This window comes from Aspergillus japonicus (assembly GCF_003184785.1).
Source record: "Aspergillus japonicus CBS 114.51 unplaced genomic scaffold BO86scaffold_27, whole genome shotgun sequence".
NCBI lineage: Eukaryota > Fungi > Ascomycota > Eurotiomycetes > Eurotiales > Aspergillaceae > Aspergillus > Aspergillus japonicus.
This window is the reverse complement of record NW_020291664.1, coordinates 273,191-291,535: the sequence shown is the minus strand read 5'-3', so window position 1 is coordinate 291,535 and position 18,345 is coordinate 273,191. Positions and strand designations below refer to the sequence as shown.

The following is an 18,345-nucleotide window of genomic DNA, read 5'->3' as shown; positions in this document are numbered from 1 at the left end:
TTGCGGGCGGTGGGGTGAATGTCCGCGGAGGATCACGTGAGGCGGTCTTTTCCGTGCTCCGCCATTCAAGTGATGGAGCACAGGTAGAGTCCCTTTTGCACTCGGGATCGATCCACCAGTAAGCAAAGTCTCATCCAGGCAGGGACTTGAATAGGAGGATATTGCAGTATATGCTCTTTTCCATGTTTATGATTCTAGTCAACACTTCATGACTGCTTTCTGTTTTGCACCATGGATTTTCTTGGCGAATTGCTAATCCATGTTTCCTGTTGTAGTATCTTTCTTAAAGTAAAATAACAATGCTATATTGTATTCGCATGGAAACATGCTCCTTTATCTTGCCCAAGTTGCAATAGAAGCGCTTTTGCTCGTCTAGCTCGCCGACCAAGGGACTCCCACCGTCCCCCCAGACACCCATAACTGAAGGGGAGGTGATTTGCGGCCGGGATTCCGCCTATATCGAAAATCTTCGATCAAAGATCTTGCTCCCTCCTGGTTGATCTGACGGTGTCATGGACGAACTTTCTGAGGGAACTCAACCTGTTCAAGATCAACAACCATCACCTTACTCTTCCCGCACTCTTGGTCATAACATAGCAAGAAGTTATCCAGTTTCTGGTCTCGATAGATAGTTCCATACTCCGAGAGCTTGGAAAAGGCTTCTTCTAAAAGAGCTTTCAATAAATCCTCACAAGTCTCGATGTTGTTGACAGCCAAATCCTTCAAAGAAGTCCCATCAACGTCCGATAGTATAAGTGCAGGTCGCCCATTGAAATAACCCCGACTATAAAAGTATGGGATTACTTCGCCTTGGAGCTTCTCCAGTCGGTGATAGGCTGTCTCCTCATTTTCAAATTCGTCTTCCCATGCATCTTTTTCTTGCTTCACAATAACCGAGGTGGCGGTTGTTGGGAGTTTATCCCGGTCTGGGTCTGGTGCAATTTGGAGACGATATACTGTTCGCTGTGGATCTAATAGCTCAGTCTCGGTTGCAGTGATCTCGTGACCGTCGGTCAGCTTGATCGTCTAGCAGATGTCAGCTTGACCCGGTCCCTCAGACCACCATGGGGAAAACAACCTACTCGGAGATGCTGTGGTGGCAGAACGAGATCGAACATGATTGAAAGATCAAATCAAGCCGATGTCGATAGTGTGAGGGGAAAAGAGGAAGAAGCTCAGCAGTCATGTGATTTGTGGTATGCAAGGGAGAAAGATGATGCACCTCATCGGATGGTTATCTGCCTGGTATATAAGGCATAGGATCTTCGGGCCTTTATAAGCGCTCTGCAATCTCTATTCACGGAATGATTGACAGGGCAAAGGTGTTCTATAGCCGATTTTCATGTTCTAGACGAGTACTGTACTACTTCGTGAGCGCACTCGTAGGCTGTCAGCATGTTGGCATACAAGTATCCTGCAAGTATGACACGGTGGGCCGACTTCCGCGTGGGGTTAGGGCATTAATAGAGGGGGTTTCTCAGCCCACTCCAGTTTGTTCGCCACCAACCTTGTCGTCCACTCCAGCTTAGGAAAAGATGCAAGCGAACCAATAATACCCCATTGGACACAAGAAAGAGAGGTAGAGGCCACGGCTGAGCCGGTCAAGTTTCCCAGATTGCTGCTGGTCGCGATCGTCTTGTGCTTGGCCACTATGTGCGTCGCAGTAGACAACACCATTCTGTCCACCGCGGTGCGTAAAATCCCCGACCCTTTCGACAGGATTGACAACGTGGATTGGTACGCAGCGTACGTTCCTTTAGCTTATCCATCAGACTCGCCTAACGGGTAGCATACGGAAGATATTTAAGTAGTCGAGATCTGAGCCAACCCCAGAACCTGACCGGGGAATCTATAACTATGAGTTGATTCGTCAAGCAGTGCTTTCTATTTGCTCTCCACTGATGTTCTGTTACGCGCGGGTTCATGGATCTTTCCCACAGCCCTGTGAACTACCGGCATAGATCACCGTACGACTGCCTACCCATTCCGAAAGGGAAGTACACCGTACATACTCCGTACATATTCGAAGTTGTAGGGGTGCAAGGTGGTTGTGGGGACAATGTCGATCAATTGAGAAGCGAAGGCTAAACCCGATAAGGTGCCCGAGGTTGGTCTCAGGGCTGCTTTCTACATGCTGCCTACTAGGTAGACATTTCATCTTTCTTTCACCACCTGGTATGTAATCGTGTACTGCACAAAGTGCTATCAACTCTTCCCCTCATATCCTCGCTTCCTTCGCCGCCTGACCACCCAACATGACCCCCTCGACAGCCAAATTCACAACCACCGCAACCCATGTCATCCAAAGTGACCACCCCATCACCCTATCAGATCCGTACATGCTAGGACCCTTCGACCAACTCGGCCACTTCGCCACACCCATCAACGCCGTTTGGATTTATCACCCCTCGCCCTCCGGCGACTTGATCCCGGTGGACCGACTCCGCAAAGCCATCAGCCGTCTGCTAGACTACTATCCCCACCTAACAGGCCGACTGCGCATCGATCCCGCGACTGGCGTCCGGTCCATGACCCGACTCGGCACGGGCATCCATCTATCCGAAGCCCAGTGCGATGCACCGCTTCGATCCTTCGCCCGCAACCCCTCAGCCCCAGACACGGACCCCGAACTGGGCGTGTTCGACTTCCCCAACGCAGGGAACGCGCTGCTCGCGCCATGGGACCTGTCCCTCGACGGAGCCCAGCGGGACCCCGTCCTCACCATCCAACGAACCGAGTTCGCATGCTCCTCCGTGGCCCTGGGGGTGAGGATCTCACACGTCCTCTGCGGCGCGGGTAGCTTTCTGGGACTGTACCAGGACCTAGCAGCGATCTATCGCGCGATGGCCGACCCAGCCAAGTCAGAAACTATCGAGCTAGCATCCCCGCCACGCCTCCCACCATTCATGGTCGCCGAAATGCTGCACAAGGAAGAGCACGAGCGGCGACAAGCCCTAGCCGAGCCGCCCGCAGCCTACAGCCTGACAGACCCCGACGCGGGGACGCAAACCCACGCTCAGAACGAGCTGGACTTCCAACACACTCTGGACACGGACCCGATCGAGGGCCGAAGCCTGCGCTTCTCAGCGTCCGCAATCGCCGCCCTCAAAGCCCACGCAGTCAACCCCGATCAACCCAGCGCCCGCGTCTCCGGGTTCACCGCGCTGGCAGCACACCTCTGGCAGCGCGTACATCGGGCGCGACTCGCGCGCGCCAAGGCTAATGCTGCGACCGACGGAGAGACACCTGCTACCCTCGGCTCCTCCGTCTTCGGCACCAGCGTGAGCTTCGTCCCGCATCTCGGCCTGCCGGAACGCGTGTTCGGGAACACCGTCGTCACGCCAGTCATCGAGCTGGACTCCCCCGCGCTAACGCAGAGACCCCTCTGGGAGATTGCGGCGATGATCAACGACCGCATCCGACACGTCTCCGCGGAGGAAGTGCACAAGCTGGGCAAGTGGATCGCCGCCCAGCCCGACACGTCCCGGATCCAACTGCACTTCCCGGTGACGGCGGCGGCCCCGTTCATCGCGACGGGATGGCATCGCTTTCCGCTGTACTCGGGCGCGGAGATGGATGGCGCGGGGCCCGTGTTGGCCAGTCCGGTGTTTATGGATGCCTTGTTTGATGGGATGGTGTATTTCGTGGAACCCAGGGTAAGGGATGGGGGGATGGAGGCGGTGGCCTCGTTGAGGAGGTCGACCTGGGAGCTTTTGGGGCGGGATGACGAGTTTGTTACTACGTGGGATAGGGTGTAGTGATTTGTTCGAGGAGGGAGGGGTTCAATAGAGGTTGTTTTATTGTCTCACACGAAGATTTAGAGCTCATCAGAACTGCTCGCCGTCGACACCGCCGTTGATGAGCTCGACGTCGAGTTCCTACCAAGTCCAGCGGCAAGCAGTAGCTGATCCTACAATTCTCATTTATGGGGTACGGAGCAGACTCGGCCGCATGTCGAGAATACCTCTAGCGTGATGTTGGTGTTCTCACTGAGGAGATTGTGTGTCCGAGGATAGCCTCCAAAGAACAGACGTGCTTAGCACCATCCAGCCCAAACCATCGCAAATCCACGACTGCTCATCCAGTCAGATGGACTACCGTCGCCCCCACCGAGCATCCCGTACCCCCCATCCCATATCCACAGCCACCGCCGTAGTCGTCAGCCCCGCCTCCTTCTCCCCGGCCATCCCCGGCCACCCCCCGACCTCCAGCGTCCGGCCCACCAGGCTCAGGGAGGAGGTGGGCGTGCCGTGTGGGGCGTGGGGCCCCGGGGGCCTTCGCCACCGCGGAAGTCGAGACACCTGGATGGACCCGGTGCGGTCACGTTCGGCGACGAGGATCGCGTCATGCTCGCTGCTGTGGTAGGGCGGGTGGTCGGGGGTGTTCCAGTCCCCGTGCAGGATGTGGCAGGACCGCAGGTGTGGGCCATCGGTGATCTCGAGACGATGGAAGAGGGTGGGTATGTTCGTGGAATCCAGGATGAGGGAGTCGTTCTCGGTTGCGATGTTGTCGAGCCCGTGGTGGGAGTGATGGGCGGAAGGCAGGGCAGGGAAACTCAGCTCCAGATGGTGGAGGTGCGGGAGGCGGCGGAGCGGGATGAGGAGGCTGATCGTGTCATACCGCGACGGGGAGAGGGCAAAGCCCAGAGACCGGAGATTGGGAAAGTCCTCGGGCAGTCGATGCAGCTGTTCTAGCGCGAGAGTCGCATCCCCGGAGGATGTCCTCAGGCGCAAATGCTGCAGGCCGGCGCCATGCGTCTCGGCCGCCACCGCCACCACGTCCGCAGGCAGATCCACTCCAATAAAGCTGCGCAGCGGCCGGGGCAGGGCCCGGAGGAAGGCCTCCAGCAGTCCAGCGCGCCGTCGTCGCCCCGCCAGATCTCTTTCTGCAAGCCGCGGCATGCCCAGCTCGAGCCAGACCAGCGCGCGCAGCTGCCCACCCCCACCCCCGAGGACAGGCAGGAGGTGGACCCAGTCCACCTCGACGAGCGAGAGGGACCGCACGCCCTCCCAGCGCAACTGTGTCGCCCACCGGCGACTCTGCGCGGCGCCGAACCGCATCCCCCGGAACGCGAGATGCGCCAGGGTCGCCGGCAGCCGATCGCCGTCCTCCAGCGTGATCAGCCCTCGCTCCTCGACCTCGGCCGATTGTTCGTCCTCCTCCTTCCCCGGCGCCTCGTCCGCCCAGCGCTGCCCCCGTCGCCACGTCGGCCGTCGCGTCAGCGAGAGATGCGTCAGCCGGGGACTGCGAACAATGATCTCCTTCAACGATGCCGGGCGGTGCACGCTCGCCCGACCGCATGCTCTTGGTGGTGACAGGTCATACTCGCCTCGATACCACTCCGCCGCGACAGACCGGAGACATGCGAGCTGCGGTGCCCCCCGGCTGGACCGGCGCATATGCATCCTCTGAGTCAACGCTACCTGAGCACTCAGGATATGCACCTCTGCCGACGGGGCGACCTCGTATAGCCGACGGAGGATCACCCCCGGCATGTATTTCTCGTACCACCAACTACAAGCTTCCGCCAACGTGGTCAGAGAACAAGCCCGCCTGGACATCAAAAGAAAGGGGGGGGAAAGACCCACTAGAACCGCTGGAGCTTCCTCGCCGTCGCGAACAAATGGTACAGCATCGTCTCGTGGGCGTCCGACAGGGCGTCGACGCCGTCGAACCCCCCATCCCACGGCTGGGGTCCGGTTACGACGATCGCCCGGATGAACGGGCTGCACCGCACGGGCAGACTGCAAGACGAGTCCGATCTTGGCCAGTGCTCCCGCCCACCGTGGACCTCGAGATGCAGGGTCCGGAAGAGTGCTGATGCGGCGACGGGGTACAGCGCCTGGCTGGTTTGGACGAGGGCTTTGAGGGCGGTGCGGTCGGACCAGAAGAGCTTTAGGCTTGGAGGTTAGTTTGGGCTTAGTGGTGGAGACTGCGATGCGTACGAAGGTTACAATGTGATGCCAGATTTCAGGTGGTAGATTCCCTGGTAGCGATGATGCTGGGTGGGGGGGTTCGGCGTCCATGGCGTATGGCGTTTCGCGGGTGCGGTTTTGATGGGGCGGGAAGAAAAGAAAGGGGGGTGGGAGACGGTTTTATATGGGAAGACACGGCGGGAGGAAGGAAGCCCTAAACGGTTGTCCTGCGGATGCATTAACTTGAAGACAACGAGGCTAAAACCAAAGTGATGTCATAAAGCCTGCTTTGAAGGTAAGCGGATGCGTAGACTTATTGGATCAACGGTCTACGATTTGCGAGCCTCATGTGTTATGATTCACAACACTACTAGGTAGCACGCGAGCTACTCACTGAGTCGAAGAACAACGGCTATATTGCTACGCTGGCACATGAGATATACTGCAATACTCAGGCATCGGTTGTTCGGCATCAAGATGCAGATAACTTTCTACTTCTTAGTATGTACAGGGGGTATATACATATTACTCGACATCCCCAAACACAGACCATCCCGTCTACGGGGCCGCCGCCGTCGTCACCGTCATAGTCGTGGTCCCCGTGGTCATAACACACAACTTCTCACACTCGATCTGCACATCGGAAGAGGCATCCTCCATGCACTCGGCCCGGGCCTTGGGGGTGCCAGGACACGAGGCGATCCGGAAGTTGAACAGGAAGGTGACGCACGAGTAGTAGTTGCCGGTGACGCACAGATCGCTGAGGGCGGTGGTGGTGATGACCTCGGTCTCGGTGGTGGTGGCGGTGACCAGCGTCGTGCTGGAGCCGGCGCACTCGGTCAGCTCGTAGCCCGCGACGTCGTAGATGGTGGTCGACTCGCAGGCGATCACGTCGCTGTAGAAGTCGGTGAAGGTGTAGGGGTACGGGTTGTTGGCGTAGTCGATGGAGACGGTGGTCGAGGCGCCCGCGCAGGTGGTGACGGTCTTGCCGTCGCTGACCTCCTTGGTCGTCGAGGCGCACGCGATCTGATCCCCTAGCGAGTCCGTGAACGTGTAGGGGTACTTGTTGGTCGAGGTCGAGGTCGGGAGCACCGTGTAGCCGCACGGGTTGCTGCCCGTCATCGTCGGGATGTTGCTGGCTGCCCCCGTGCAGACGCAGAAGGCGCCGCTGATGCCTGCGTCCGGATCTTCGCCGATGACGCAGAGCGGGTCGCTGGAGGCCGAGGCTGAGGCGCTGGCCGTGGTCGTGGGGGATGAAGTGATGGTACACGCCGCGGCCGTGGTCTCGGTGTCGTCGTCGTCGCGTCGCCTCAGCGCCGGATTGGCTTCCGCGGTGAAGTCCCAGGTAATGCTCGTGGAGCACACGCTGGAGTACCGGCTCTTCAGGGCCGCGTAGCCCGTGAGCAGATCGTTGGCTTCGTCCAGCGCGTTGGTCATGCCCGAGTTACCGGCAATGGTCGTCAGCAAGGCCGACTCAGCGTCCATCACCGTGATCAGCGTATCGATATACCCTTGCACCGTGGTCGTAACTGTCGAGTAGGTGTTCATGAAGTTGGTGAACTGCACCGCGAACTTCTTGGTGTCGGTGTCGGAGTACGTGCTATCGAGATTGGCGCTGATCCAGTTGTCTAGCGCAAGCCTGATAAAGGGGAGTGATCCCCCGTTAGTCTCTACCGAACCCACACCCGCACAGAGAAGACTCACATCTTGTTGTAGATCCGCGCGTTGGTCGATTGCATGTAGTCATTGACGTTGGTATCGGTGATGACCACACAGGAAGCCGCCATCTGCCAGAGGAGCTCCATCTTGGAGCGGAATTTGGTGCGCGCGCCCATGGACTGCAGGGCATTCGTCTCGGCGGTGCCCACCCAAGGAGTGGTCGCTTTGATGGCCCCGACTCCCTTCGTGTTGGTCCAGTTCTTGAACGTTTTGCCTCCGTAGTCCTTCTTGGCAATCGCCGCCTTGAGGCGATTCAGTACCTTGCTGATCCCGATGAACTCAAAGTAGTCATCCGATGCAATGGCCGAGTAGATCTACCAGAAAAGTCAGCGCCTACGATCACGACGCAATTGGGGGTAAGAAAAAGAATACTTACGCTCTGCAAGCGATTGCCGCAGCCAAAGAAGATGACTTCGGCGTCGGCACACGAGAAGGTGCTCGAGGCGGCACCAGTAAACATCTGGCTGAAGAAGTCCTTCAACCATCCCATCTCCCCTGTGACAAGTAGTCAGTTTCGCGTCGATGTTCCAGAGGTAAGCGGAGGCGAGGAGGCACTCACAGGCATGGTCCATTGTGGCCACGTCGCCAAAGCCTGCAGGCAGGTCAGCGACAGCCACCTGGGTCACTTCCACCGCACAGCCAGCGGCCGTGGTAGTATGATACCACCGCGGCATGTCGGTCTGCGAGCCCACAATCAGACCGTCCGTCTCACTGTTGTACCAGTCGTATCCGTTGGTGTAGGGGGGAACGGTGACGGTGGTATCCGCGCCCAAAGCGCATTTGCCCACTGATTTGACCGTCTCGCGCTTGGCTCCGTCGCGTTTCTGAATGAATTTACCATGCGCGCCTGGCGCCCGGGCGGGCGCGGTGGTCATCCTGGCACTCGCGGGCTCGGTCCTTCGGAGCCCGGTCACGGTCGCGGTCGCAGTCGCAGTTGCTGTTGATGTCGGCATCACCCCGGTGCCTGTGCCTGTCATCCGGGGGAGGTCCGCGGCCACTCCACGACGTCGGAGGTCGATGGACGGCCATGCATACTCTGATTCCGCTAGCATCGGCCAATCGTCCTCATACGAAGCATCATCGTCACCATAGAACGGGATAAAGTGCCACGCACACGCCTGGCAGCCCGAAAAGCTATCATAGTTGAGCGCGAGATCGGCCCCCGTCGCCACGGTAGGACAGGCCGCCGTAGTCTCCGAAGTGAAGGTCTTCGTGGTGGCGGTCATGTCGCACCCGGTCACCGAGTAGCAGGTGGTCGAGGTACAGTCAGTGGTTGCAATGGCGGATTCGGTGGCAATGGTGCAATACACATCGCAGTTCGAGGTGGTGGTCGTGCTGGAACATGTCGTCGTGGTCGAGGAGTCGTCGTCGTCGTCGCCCTCGCCACTGCCACCACCAGTAATGTCTACCCCGATGGGGCAGATAGGGCAGGCAGAGTCACAGAAAAGTACACCTAGCAAAAAGTCAGCTTCTTCGTCACATCGGGACGGTAGGAGGGTTATAACTGACAGCCAGTACCACATCCTGCACAGCCCGCGGTTGCCGTCGGGCTGGGGGGCTTGCCACTCGTCCATTTGGTGGTCTTGCTGTTGAGGTTGGTATCGTGAGTGGTGTCCGTGGTGCTGGGATAGACCACTGGTGTCACCGTCGTAGTCACGGGAGGCAGAATGGTTCCTGAAATGACCGTGGTTGAGCCACCCAGAGTCTCGGTGACAGCCGGCTCCACATAGGTATAGTCACCCCAGACGACGACGTTGGAGGTCTCGGTGGCGGTGGTGGTGGCAGCCGACACCACGGTGGTGCCTCCAATGGTGCTGAAATTCTGGTCAGTCACATCTCTTATCAACAGCCGGGGGTTTATCGGGGTTGAGGGCACTTACGGGGTCCAGGTAATAGCAAATGGTGACGGCTCAACCGAGGAGGTCAGCCAGATTGTGCCAGTAGTGCTGCCATTAGGGAGATTGACTCCCCAGACGGGAATCGCCGTCGTCGAGACGGGAGGAACGCTGATGACAGTCGGGAACCAGTAGCTAACGTGAGACGTGACTGCCGTGAGGTCCCCACCACTAGAAGCGGACGTCGTCTCGGTTACCACGGTGGTGTAGGTCAACGTGGTAGTCCAAGGGGGCAAAGTGATGGTTGTGGTGCTGCTGAGGGGCTGAGGGGGCCATATCAACGAACATCCAGGAACGGCCGTCACGGATGGACTGTCTTCGTCCCAGATCGAGGGATCAATGTACACTTCGCAGCTCGACCCCTCCGACGCCGAAGTCGACCCGTTGGAGGTCAACAGGTCGATCGCCCAGTCGGCGATTCCCAAGAAGTTGTAGCCCTCGTAGAGTTCGGCGCGGCTCGCTTTGATATCATCGTCCATGTAGCCCGCCCACTGAGTGTCGTTCCAAACCATGATATTGGAGTTCGAATCTTCGTCGATGTACGTATAGACCTCCTCCTCCTCCGCAATTCCTGCGAGCTCGGCGTTAGAAATATACCCAGCAGTGTCCGTGCAAGCGCCTGGAACCGCTCCCGAGTCCGGACCGGTGAAGGTGCAATCGGGGCCGTAGCAATCAGCCTCGGTCATTTGGAATGATCGGGCGTAGCTCGCGACTCCCACAGCCACCATATTCGAGGGCACGCCCGCCTTGGTAATCATCGATAAGGCACTGACAGTCTCCGTCAAGTTCACATGGGACCGCAAGCAACCGCCTTGGGGACAGCCCGGATCAGCATAAGTATTGTTCCAGTCCCATTGTCCGTGCAGATCGTAGGCCATCAGCACAATGTAATCAACCACCTCACTGATAGCCATGATGGGAATGCCCTTCAAGTACCAAAACGAGGAAGGCGCTGTCGTCGAGATAGTCTTATTCGGGGCATCAATCGCCATTTGCATCTGCAGCTCGAGTAAAAAGAGGAAGAAATTCGTTCCGTCATCCGTACTGTCGGCAGGAATATCAGGAATGTCCGGCTCAGCAGGATACTCCCAATCCCAATCCACACCATCCAGATCATACGTCGTGAGTAGGTCAATGGTGTTCGTAATCAGTGTAGCCCGGTTAGTACTATCGGAGACTGCGGACCGAAAGATATCGTACGTGTCCGCGTCGGTCGAGAAATCCCATCCACCCACAGTGATGATGCGCTTGACTCCATCCAATTCGACGAAGTCATTCCATTGGTCTTCCAGGCTGGAGATGTTATAGGACAGATCTGCATTCAAAGTGGCGAAGGACATGTGGATATGGGTATACAGACTCGTATCAATATCCGCAATCATGGTACGCATACAAGCGCGCTCCACATCGTAGCCCTCGAAATAGCCAATCTTAAAGACCTCGCTGGGAGCGTCACTCTGGACAATCTCAGTACCGCAGTTTGAGATACAACCATTCGTGTTGTTCGCGGCCGTGCCCGGGTTGCCCGTGGTGGACTCGGTGGGGGTACAGAACTCTGCCGTAATGCCACATTGTCCCCAGATGTCGCAACAAGCGTTCAGCGGACACTCATTCAATGTACTGAGGTTTGTTCCATACGGGACACTGACTGTGCCGTTGACTTGTGGCCCGCAGACGGCGTTGGCTATCACCGCGGGCATAGGGGGATAACCCGAGCTCAGACACATGTATTCCCCGACGAGAAGATCGCCGCAGCCTAACCAACCCCATGTCTCGGTATTGTAGCTTTCGATCTCGGCCGTGGTCAGGGTATATGTGGCGGCGAGAACATCGCAGGAATCGCCGGTTTGAATGAGATATGAGTAGCAATACCCATCCGCATCAGGCGAGGGCGCATAATCCGGGGCGGATCCCTCCGTGCAACAGATATACTCGCCCACAGTCAGGTTTGAGCATAGGGTGGAACTGGGGTTGTAAGTACTGAGCTCGGTCGCTGTAATGCCACACTCAGTGGCTAGCGTCGTACACGTATCCCCGGAAACCACCTGCACTGCCGTGCAAGTCGCGCTGTCATCATCATCGTCGCGCGAGCGCAGCTGACTCGGGGCATACCGCTGACGAGCCCAAAGACTAGTGGTGTTGGCTCGGGCGTGTGACACAGTGGGAATCGAATAGGTGAGGTTCTGCCACACAGTGCTATCATCCAGACTTGTTATGCAGCTACTGTTGCGCCACGTCTGTACCGCAGTTTGAGCGGCTGACAAGTCCCCGCTGAGACTGATGATAACGCCGAACGCGTATCGGGCACTATGCTGACTGCTGCAGAGCTGCACCACTAGGGTCTCGGTGACCCCGTTATCTTGGATCTCTTCTATGAGCGACTCGAGAATGGGGGCAAGAAGGTTCTGGCTGTGCAAGCTGCTGCCCATATACAAACCCACCGCGGTCTGTCCCGCGAGGGCAAAATTGATGGTCTCGTTACAAGCACCCGACGGATTCAATGTTTCGTAGGCCAGCAGCTGGGTCAACGCGGCGATCGCGTCGGTATCCGAGGATGCTGCTGACGCGGCCGTATCGCGGGAAATCTTCAGAGAGGAGACAACGGAGGTCGTATTGGTAGGGATTTGACACGAAGTACTTCCAGTTTGCGCGGCGGTATCAGCAATCAGGTCCGCCGTGCAGCCACGAAGACCGACCCGACTCTGGGACTGATTGACGGTGGTATATAGAGAGAATTGCAGTAGCATCGTCTCATCACAGAGAGAAAGCCGGTGGACGCCGGGGTAGACCGGCCAAGCCGACGGGTCGAGTCCCAGGTCAGTACAAGTTCCTGGACAAGCCGCACGGAGGAATTCCCATGACCGCGACGGAGTGAAATTCCCCGCCACCACGGCAGCTTTCAAGGTCTCCAAGTCAACTGTGGCTTTTGGCTCAGAGGCTGACCGTGTACTGATTGGGTTGGCACTGAGAAAGGCAGATAAGGCCGACTGAGCATCGACACTGTCTGCGACTGCCCCGGGACCCATCATGGCTAAGCCAGCCATGAAGGCTTGGGTCATGCGAGGGAGCTTCATGGTAGCTCAGACCCCGAAAGAAGGGTATATGATGTAAACAAGAGAGATGAATGAAGGAATGAAAGTGTTTCAAAAGGAAAATAAGAAATAAAAAGAGAGACAGACACGGAGAGAGAGAGAAACAGGAAAGAGTGACAGGGAGAGAGTGTGGGAGGCTAGAGGAAATTCAGGGTCAACATAGCGACTGTGAGGAGCTTGACGCAAATGACGGAAACCGTACAGCGGGCAATACGCTCGTTTTATACCATCAGCAATGTCGCTTTACTCCTTATCTCGCGCACTCCTCTCCACCGCGAGGCTGCAGATACTGACACTGCCTCGGAGGACATTACTCGATGCAATGCTAAAGCATCACACAACTACACCGGACACCATAGTCTGTAAGTTGACTTACGCAACCCAATCAATCCATATTGGATCAATTCAAGGCTATCCTCTCTTTTCATCTTCCCGGTGGACCCTATGCTTTGGCTACTCTTGCAGAAGCGCACTTGAGTCAGCGGCATGCATGCATCTGCCCCGCCTTCCCGCCACTCCTGCACTCCTGCATGTGGCCCGATCAGAGAAAGATGTGTCTGACGAGTTAGAAAGAAGTTGGGCCGGAAAGACTTAGTCTATGGCCCCCAAACTGCCTCTAACTGCCTATTCCACGTGCCGTGAGAATTTGAGAAATCAGACGATCAATTATATGTCGCTAGCTCTGGGACTAACGTTGAAGCTAGCTCGCTCCTGCAGGATGCCCAGGATGCCCAGGATGGCTCCGCCTCCTTGTCATTCTATCATCAATTATGGTTGGCTCTTGGCTGCCGTCGGGGCTCGGCGCTTAGCGAGCTTAGCAGTGCTTGAAGCCTCGCTTACTGTACTGATGCTTGGCAGGGGGGAGGGACTATGCCGATTCAGGCAGTCAATGCCGGCACCGGACCCGACTGGGCATTTTAGGGTTAGTACTGCAACTAGTACTGTACCTGGTATCTTGCCTAGTACTTCACCTAGTAGTCACTAGGGTCAGCCTTTAGTAGCGAAATCGTGGAAAGGGTTCCCATATTGAATGTTACTGGGAGGTGCAGTATCTTCTTGACCGAGCCTCCTTCCCTCCAAGGCTCTATATAAACAATACGCCTGTTCATCTCTCCGTTCGGCAGTCGATCACGTCTCCCGCATCTTTTCTGATCGTGTCTTTAACTACTATGGCTCTCTCCAGACTTATCGCTACCGTTTTGGTGGCGAGTCGTCTCACTGCCGGATATTTGATCGCCCCCTCCGGCACCGCATTCCCTGGGGCAAACTCAGACTGCAGTGAATGGGTCACCTACACGACCGGCTTGACCTGTGCCGAGATTGAGGCCACATACTCGATCACTGAAGAGGAATTCCTCGAATGGGTAGGTCACCTCTTGCCATCCCGCGACGTGCATGACCTGATACAAAAGTAGAATCCTTACATCTCACTACTTTACACTGACTGCAATCTGGTTGCGGGCTATGACTACTGCGTGGACATCAACTTTGAGACCTTCGGGACCTCTTCGTCCTCGTCGACCTCGTCCACGACCTCGCAGGCATCGACTTCATCTGTCTCAACTACCTTGATCACAAGCACCATCTCTGCCTCCACGGCCGGATCCGCGACCGTGGCGAGCACCGGAATCACTACGCCATCACCCATCCAAACGGGCATGACCGCTACGTGCGACGAGTTCTACCTCGTGGTCTCTGGAGACACGTGCGCGGCTATTGCCTCTGATGCCGGTATTGCACTGTCCGACTTCTACGCCTGGAACCCCGCGGTTGGTACCAGTTGCGCTGACCTCGATGTTGGCGATTATGTGTGTATTGGGGCGACTGGCACTGTGACCTCCACCACGGCCACCGGCAGTGGTACTGGAATCGTCACCCCGGCCCCAATCCAGACGGGTATGACCGCTACTTGCGACGCCTTCCATCTCGTGGTCTCCGGAGACACGTGCGCGGACATTGCGTCCGACGCAGGAATTGCACTGTCCGATTTCTACGCCTGGAATCCTGCGGTCGGCACCAGCTGCGCTGACCTCGATGTCGGTGATTATGTGTGTGTCGGGGCGACTGGAACTGTAACCTCGACCACGACCACCAGCAGTGGTACTGGAATCGTCACGCCTGCTCCAATTCAGACAGGCATGACCGCGACCTGCGATGTATTCCATCTAGTGGTCTCCGGAGACACGTGTGCGGACATTGCCTCCGACGCGGGGATCGCCCTGGCCGATTTCTACTCCTGGAACCCCGCCGTGGGCAGCAGCTGCGCTGACCTAGACGTGGGCGACTATGTGTGCGTCGGGATCGAGGGAGGCACTGCCACTGCCACTGCGACGACAACGACAACGACGGCGACGACAACCGGTAACGGAGTCACGACCCCCACACCGATCCAAACGGGCATGGTGTCGGACTGCGATTCCTTCTATTATGTGGTCTCTGGGGACGGCTGCTCGAGCATCGCCAGCGCGGAGGGGGTCACCGTGGCGGAATTGGAGGAGTGGAACCCGGCCATTGGGACGGACTGCACGGATTTGTGGACCGAAACCTATATCTGCGTGGGAATCCTGTAATTTGATTCTGAAGTTACTCCACACTATATCTAGATTGTGGCCCCCAGTGTATTGTAATGAACAGGCGAACAGGTTATTCGGCACGTGGCTCAACTGTTTCCGCTTTTTGATCTATATGTATCCTTTGCTGGTGAATAGGTTTAAGCTGTCGAAAGAGGCTCGTTGCTTAGTCGATTCCTCTATGTAAAGTCTCTTACAGGTATATAATCCGCAGTGCTATACTGCATTAAAACACGCCTGCAGCGTGGCAAAAGTCATTTTGCAAACAGCCAGCTAGATTATCTAGCGATTAGCTTGAAAACTCTTCTTTTCTCTCGGAATCGAACACCGAACTCGGATAGGACGAGAACAATTAACCCTCCAAACAGGACCCGGCATTGGCACTATTGAAAAATCATGGTCCCTAGTCCCTACTAACCCCTCTTTGTCGGAGATTAGATTAGCACCCCACCTCGTATCCAGCCGCCCCTCGTGGCTCGATCTCAAGTTTGACGTTCCTGCAGGACTCCTGCATCTGAAGACTCTGCAAGTCTGCATCCGAACCGAAATGTTTTGGCCCCCATGCACTAGTCGTCCCTAGTATATCCGGACTATCCCTTAGCGGATCCGAACCGACCAATCCAGACCCAGCCCTTGAGGCTCAAATGGATCGAGCGCAGAGACTGCTCGACAGTCGCCGCCCACTCATGCTGAGCGTTGGGACGTGCGCCGATGGTTGTCTCACCCTTATTTCTATTGCTTGGAACTTTCGCAAGCTCAGGCTAACGAATTGTGCATACGTTCTCGGAAGGAGAGAAACGCTCTGCTGGAAAACTGAAATCCTGCACGAGCATGCAATTATATCCGGATCATTTTCCTATAATCCATGCCCGGAAAATGGACGTTGCTGCCGCTGTGCAAATACTTCTTGTTTGAAACTACCGTGACATGTCCAAACTTGTTCTATGAAGCTTTTTGTAGTACTAGTACATGTTAAGTGCAGATAAGGGTTCATGTGATATTCTACCAATTCTGGCTCTTAATATCTGATCAACGCCTTTTTCTTTACCTATTCATTTTCTACATAGGGGAGATTTTAGGCCTTTGATATAGTAGAATTTAAGGATTTTATTCTAGTGAAGAAAAGGTGTTAGAACAACATATATATTAGTGTAAGCCCGTAGAGTTTATTCAGTAAAACTACCCAGAACACTATAGGGTTTATAGTATACAAAGATTAGACTAATATGACTTAGGGGAGGCTACAGTAGCTACCCAGTAGTTACAGTATACCTAACCAGCGGAATCGGCGATTTTGAGGTCTCAGGGTAGGCTCTGGAACGTGTTTCTTGATTCTCTTGGTGGTTGGAACTAGCTACGTTCCCGCATGTAAACAAGGTGGGAAAAGGCCTTTGGAATCACGTGGCTAGCGACCCTGACATTAGGCTGCTGCTCAGGCTACTGCTCAGGCTGCTGCTCAGGCTACTGCTCAGGCTGCTGCTCCCCGGTGCCTCACGTAGCTGACTTCATCACTTCTCCCCGTCTCCGACAATCCCTTACCTGCTTTCCTGCTGTGCTCTGCAACATCCAGTCTCAAATATAGATAAACTGGCCATGAAAACTGCCACACACACACACAAATTTTCAATCGACACCTCAGCTCCCTGACTAATAGGATATGACAGTCGCCAATCCTGCTCAGCCACAACTCACCAGAATGTTATCCTGTAAATTTTTCCCCGACTCCCTCCTCGGATGGCTCCACCTCCTCATCCTAACCTACGCCATCATCATAATCCTATCCCACTGGCGCCAAAGAAACTCCCCAGACTCCCATCGGCCAGCTCCCCTCCCCAATCCCCCAGACCCAACCCCCCCAAAACAAGACGAAGCAACCCCCACCAAAGACCTCCCCATCCCCCGCCTTTCCTACAACGAAAACACCGTCGTCACCCTCATCACCGAGATCTACCGCACCTACCAGAAGCTCAACTACATCGCCGCGGACGAACTAATCTGGCCGCCAGCCGAAACCGGCCACGCGATCAACGAACGCCTCGGCGCGGCGCTGCACCTCGACCCCGCCGTGATCTCGCTGATGAAGCGCCTGCCCTACCCCCGGACCTCGCGGCTCGCCGAAACGGTCCCGATCACCCCGCTCTCGCACGCGCTCGTCTACCTCGAGGATGCGGAGATCCGCGGCGGCCGGGATCCCGAGCGGTACGGGCATTTCGACGACCTGCGGGCGGATGTTTTGCGCCCGTGGGAGATCGCGTTGAGTGGTTTCGCGGACGAGGGGGAGTGTTTGGTGCTCGATGTGGGGGAGAGTAGGTTCCCCTCCCCGCTCTCTTCTTCTTTTATTCATTGTCGTGTCATGCTTGGAGTATTCTTTCCTCTCTTGGGTAGAGGCTGCATGGGAAGAGTGGAGTGGTTGATTTGGCATCCGTAGATACCATCCGCGTATGGGAGTGGGACGGGCTCCCGCCCGGCGACGACGAGAACAACTTCCGCGCGTATCACGCCCACCACGCCCCGACTTTCCTCTCGAATCATTTGGAGAAGCTTCGGGCGCTGGAGATGATTCCCTGTGGACACAGCGGGGCGAGGGGCTACTGGGTTCTGGATTCTGCCGAGGTGGTGGGTTATACCCTTCTCGCGTCGGACTGCAAATCGAGATGCTAAACGGCAGGCCAGCACCCACGGATCAAGAGAACGCTGCAGGAGCAGTACGGCTGGCCGTATGATTTCCGGGAGGCGGAGTGGAAGGCGGCGTCGGAGGAGACCTGGGAGCGGCTGTTGCGGTTTGATTCGGCTCTTTAGGGGGGTTACTCACCTGGATATAAAATGGGTTGATGCAGAGGGATGAGGGTGATATATCTGCAATATGCTTATGACTATCCATTACGAGTTACACAGTTGGCTGGAATGCATATTGGCCCGATGTGTAATCAACAGCAGCGCTACCCTACCACACCCACCTCGCACTCGAACTGCCTGGCCTGCTCCATTCCCCCGTCGAGATGTCGAAAGCATCACGAAAGTCCACATTTAAGGCTGAACCCGCGTGTAGATGTGTTACTTGGGACGCGTTGGCAGGGGGTCAACTGGATCCAGCCAATCACAGTACTGCCTGCGTCGAGATGTCAACTGATCACGAAAATCCACTTTTAGGGCT

At 56.3% G+C, this 18,345-nt stretch overlaps 6 protein-coding genes across 6 annotated transcripts; 3 read left to right on the top strand and 3 right to left on the bottom strand.

Moving 5' to 3' along the window:
* Nucleotides 1–510: 510 nt before the first annotated feature.
* BO86DRAFT_400088 (uncharacterized protein) lies at nt 511–1,118 on the bottom strand (the record flags this gene model as incomplete). Its single annotated transcript, XM_025673683.1, has 2 exons — nt 511–1,026; nt 1,083–1,118. The coding sequence occupies 2 exons, from the start codon at nt 1,116–1,118 to the stop codon at nt 511–513; spliced, it is 552 nt and encodes a 183-aa protein (XP_025527288.1).
* A 1,215-nt stretch (nt 1,119–2,333) lies between these two features.
* BO86DRAFT_273235 (uncharacterized protein) lies at nt 2,334–3,734 on the top strand (the record flags this gene model as incomplete). The annotated part of the gene is made up of 1 exon (XM_025667242.1): nt 2,334–3,734. A coding segment is annotated over one exon (1,401 nt), but the record flags the coding sequence as incomplete, so codon positions are not given.
* A 360-nt stretch (nt 3,735–4,094) lies between these two features.
* BO86DRAFT_410222 (uncharacterized protein) lies at nt 4,095–6,371 on the bottom strand (the record flags this gene model as incomplete). Its single annotated transcript, XM_025674485.1, has 3 exons — nt 5,946–6,371; nt 5,589–5,893; nt 4,095–5,514 (listed from the first exon to the last, which is right to left on the bottom strand). The coding sequence occupies exons 1-3, from the start codon at nt 6,024–6,026 to the stop codon at nt 4,095–4,097; spliced, it is 1,806 nt and encodes a 601-aa protein (XP_025527286.1). The 5' UTR covers nt 6,027–6,371.
* A 2,624-nt stretch (nt 6,372–8,995) lies between these two features.
* On the bottom strand, nt 8,996–12,603 carry BO86DRAFT_431156 (glycoside hydrolase; the record flags this gene model as incomplete). Its single annotated transcript, XM_025675756.1, has 4 exons — nt 8,996–9,087; nt 9,144–9,448; nt 9,515–11,596; nt 11,642–12,603. Coding segments are annotated over 4 exons (3,441 nt in total), but the record flags the coding sequence as incomplete, so codon positions are not given.
* Nucleotides 12,604–13,790: 1,187 nt separating this feature from the next.
* On the top strand, nt 13,791–15,191 carry BO86DRAFT_314207 (uncharacterized protein; the record flags this gene model as incomplete). The annotated part of the gene is made up of 3 exons (XM_025668034.1): nt 13,791–13,985; nt 14,037–14,137; nt 14,201–15,191. 3 exons carry the CDS (start codon nt 13,791–13,793, stop codon nt 15,189–15,191), a joined length of 1,287 nt encoding a protein of 428 aa, XP_025527284.1.
* Nucleotides 15,192–16,685: 1,494 nt separating this feature from the next.
* BO86DRAFT_389605 (uncharacterized protein) lies at nt 16,686–18,089 on the top strand. The gene is made up of 3 exons (XM_025672179.1): nt 16,686–17,497; nt 17,620–17,807; nt 17,865–18,089. The coding sequence occupies exons 1-3, from the start codon at nt 16,888–16,890 to the stop codon at nt 17,988–17,990; spliced, it is 924 nt and encodes a 307-aa protein (XP_025527283.1). The 5' UTR covers nt 16,686–16,887; the 3' UTR covers nt 17,991–18,089.
* The last annotated feature ends 256 nt before the right edge of the window (nt 18,090–18,345 follow it).

Coding starts and splice junctions, on each gene's coding strand:
- BO86DRAFT_389605 (XM_025672179.1), top strand. CDS start 16,888: ATGTTATCCTGTAAATTTTTCCCCGACTCCCTCCTCGGATGGCTCCAC. Junction 17,498..17,619: donor GGTGCTCGATGTGGGGGAGA/GTAGGTTCCCCT, acceptor TGGCATCCGTAG/ATACCATCCGCGTATGGGAG. Junction 17,808..17,864: donor TTCTGGATTCTGCCGAGGTG/GTGGGTTATACC, acceptor ACGGCAGGCCAG/CACCCACGGATCAAGAGAAC.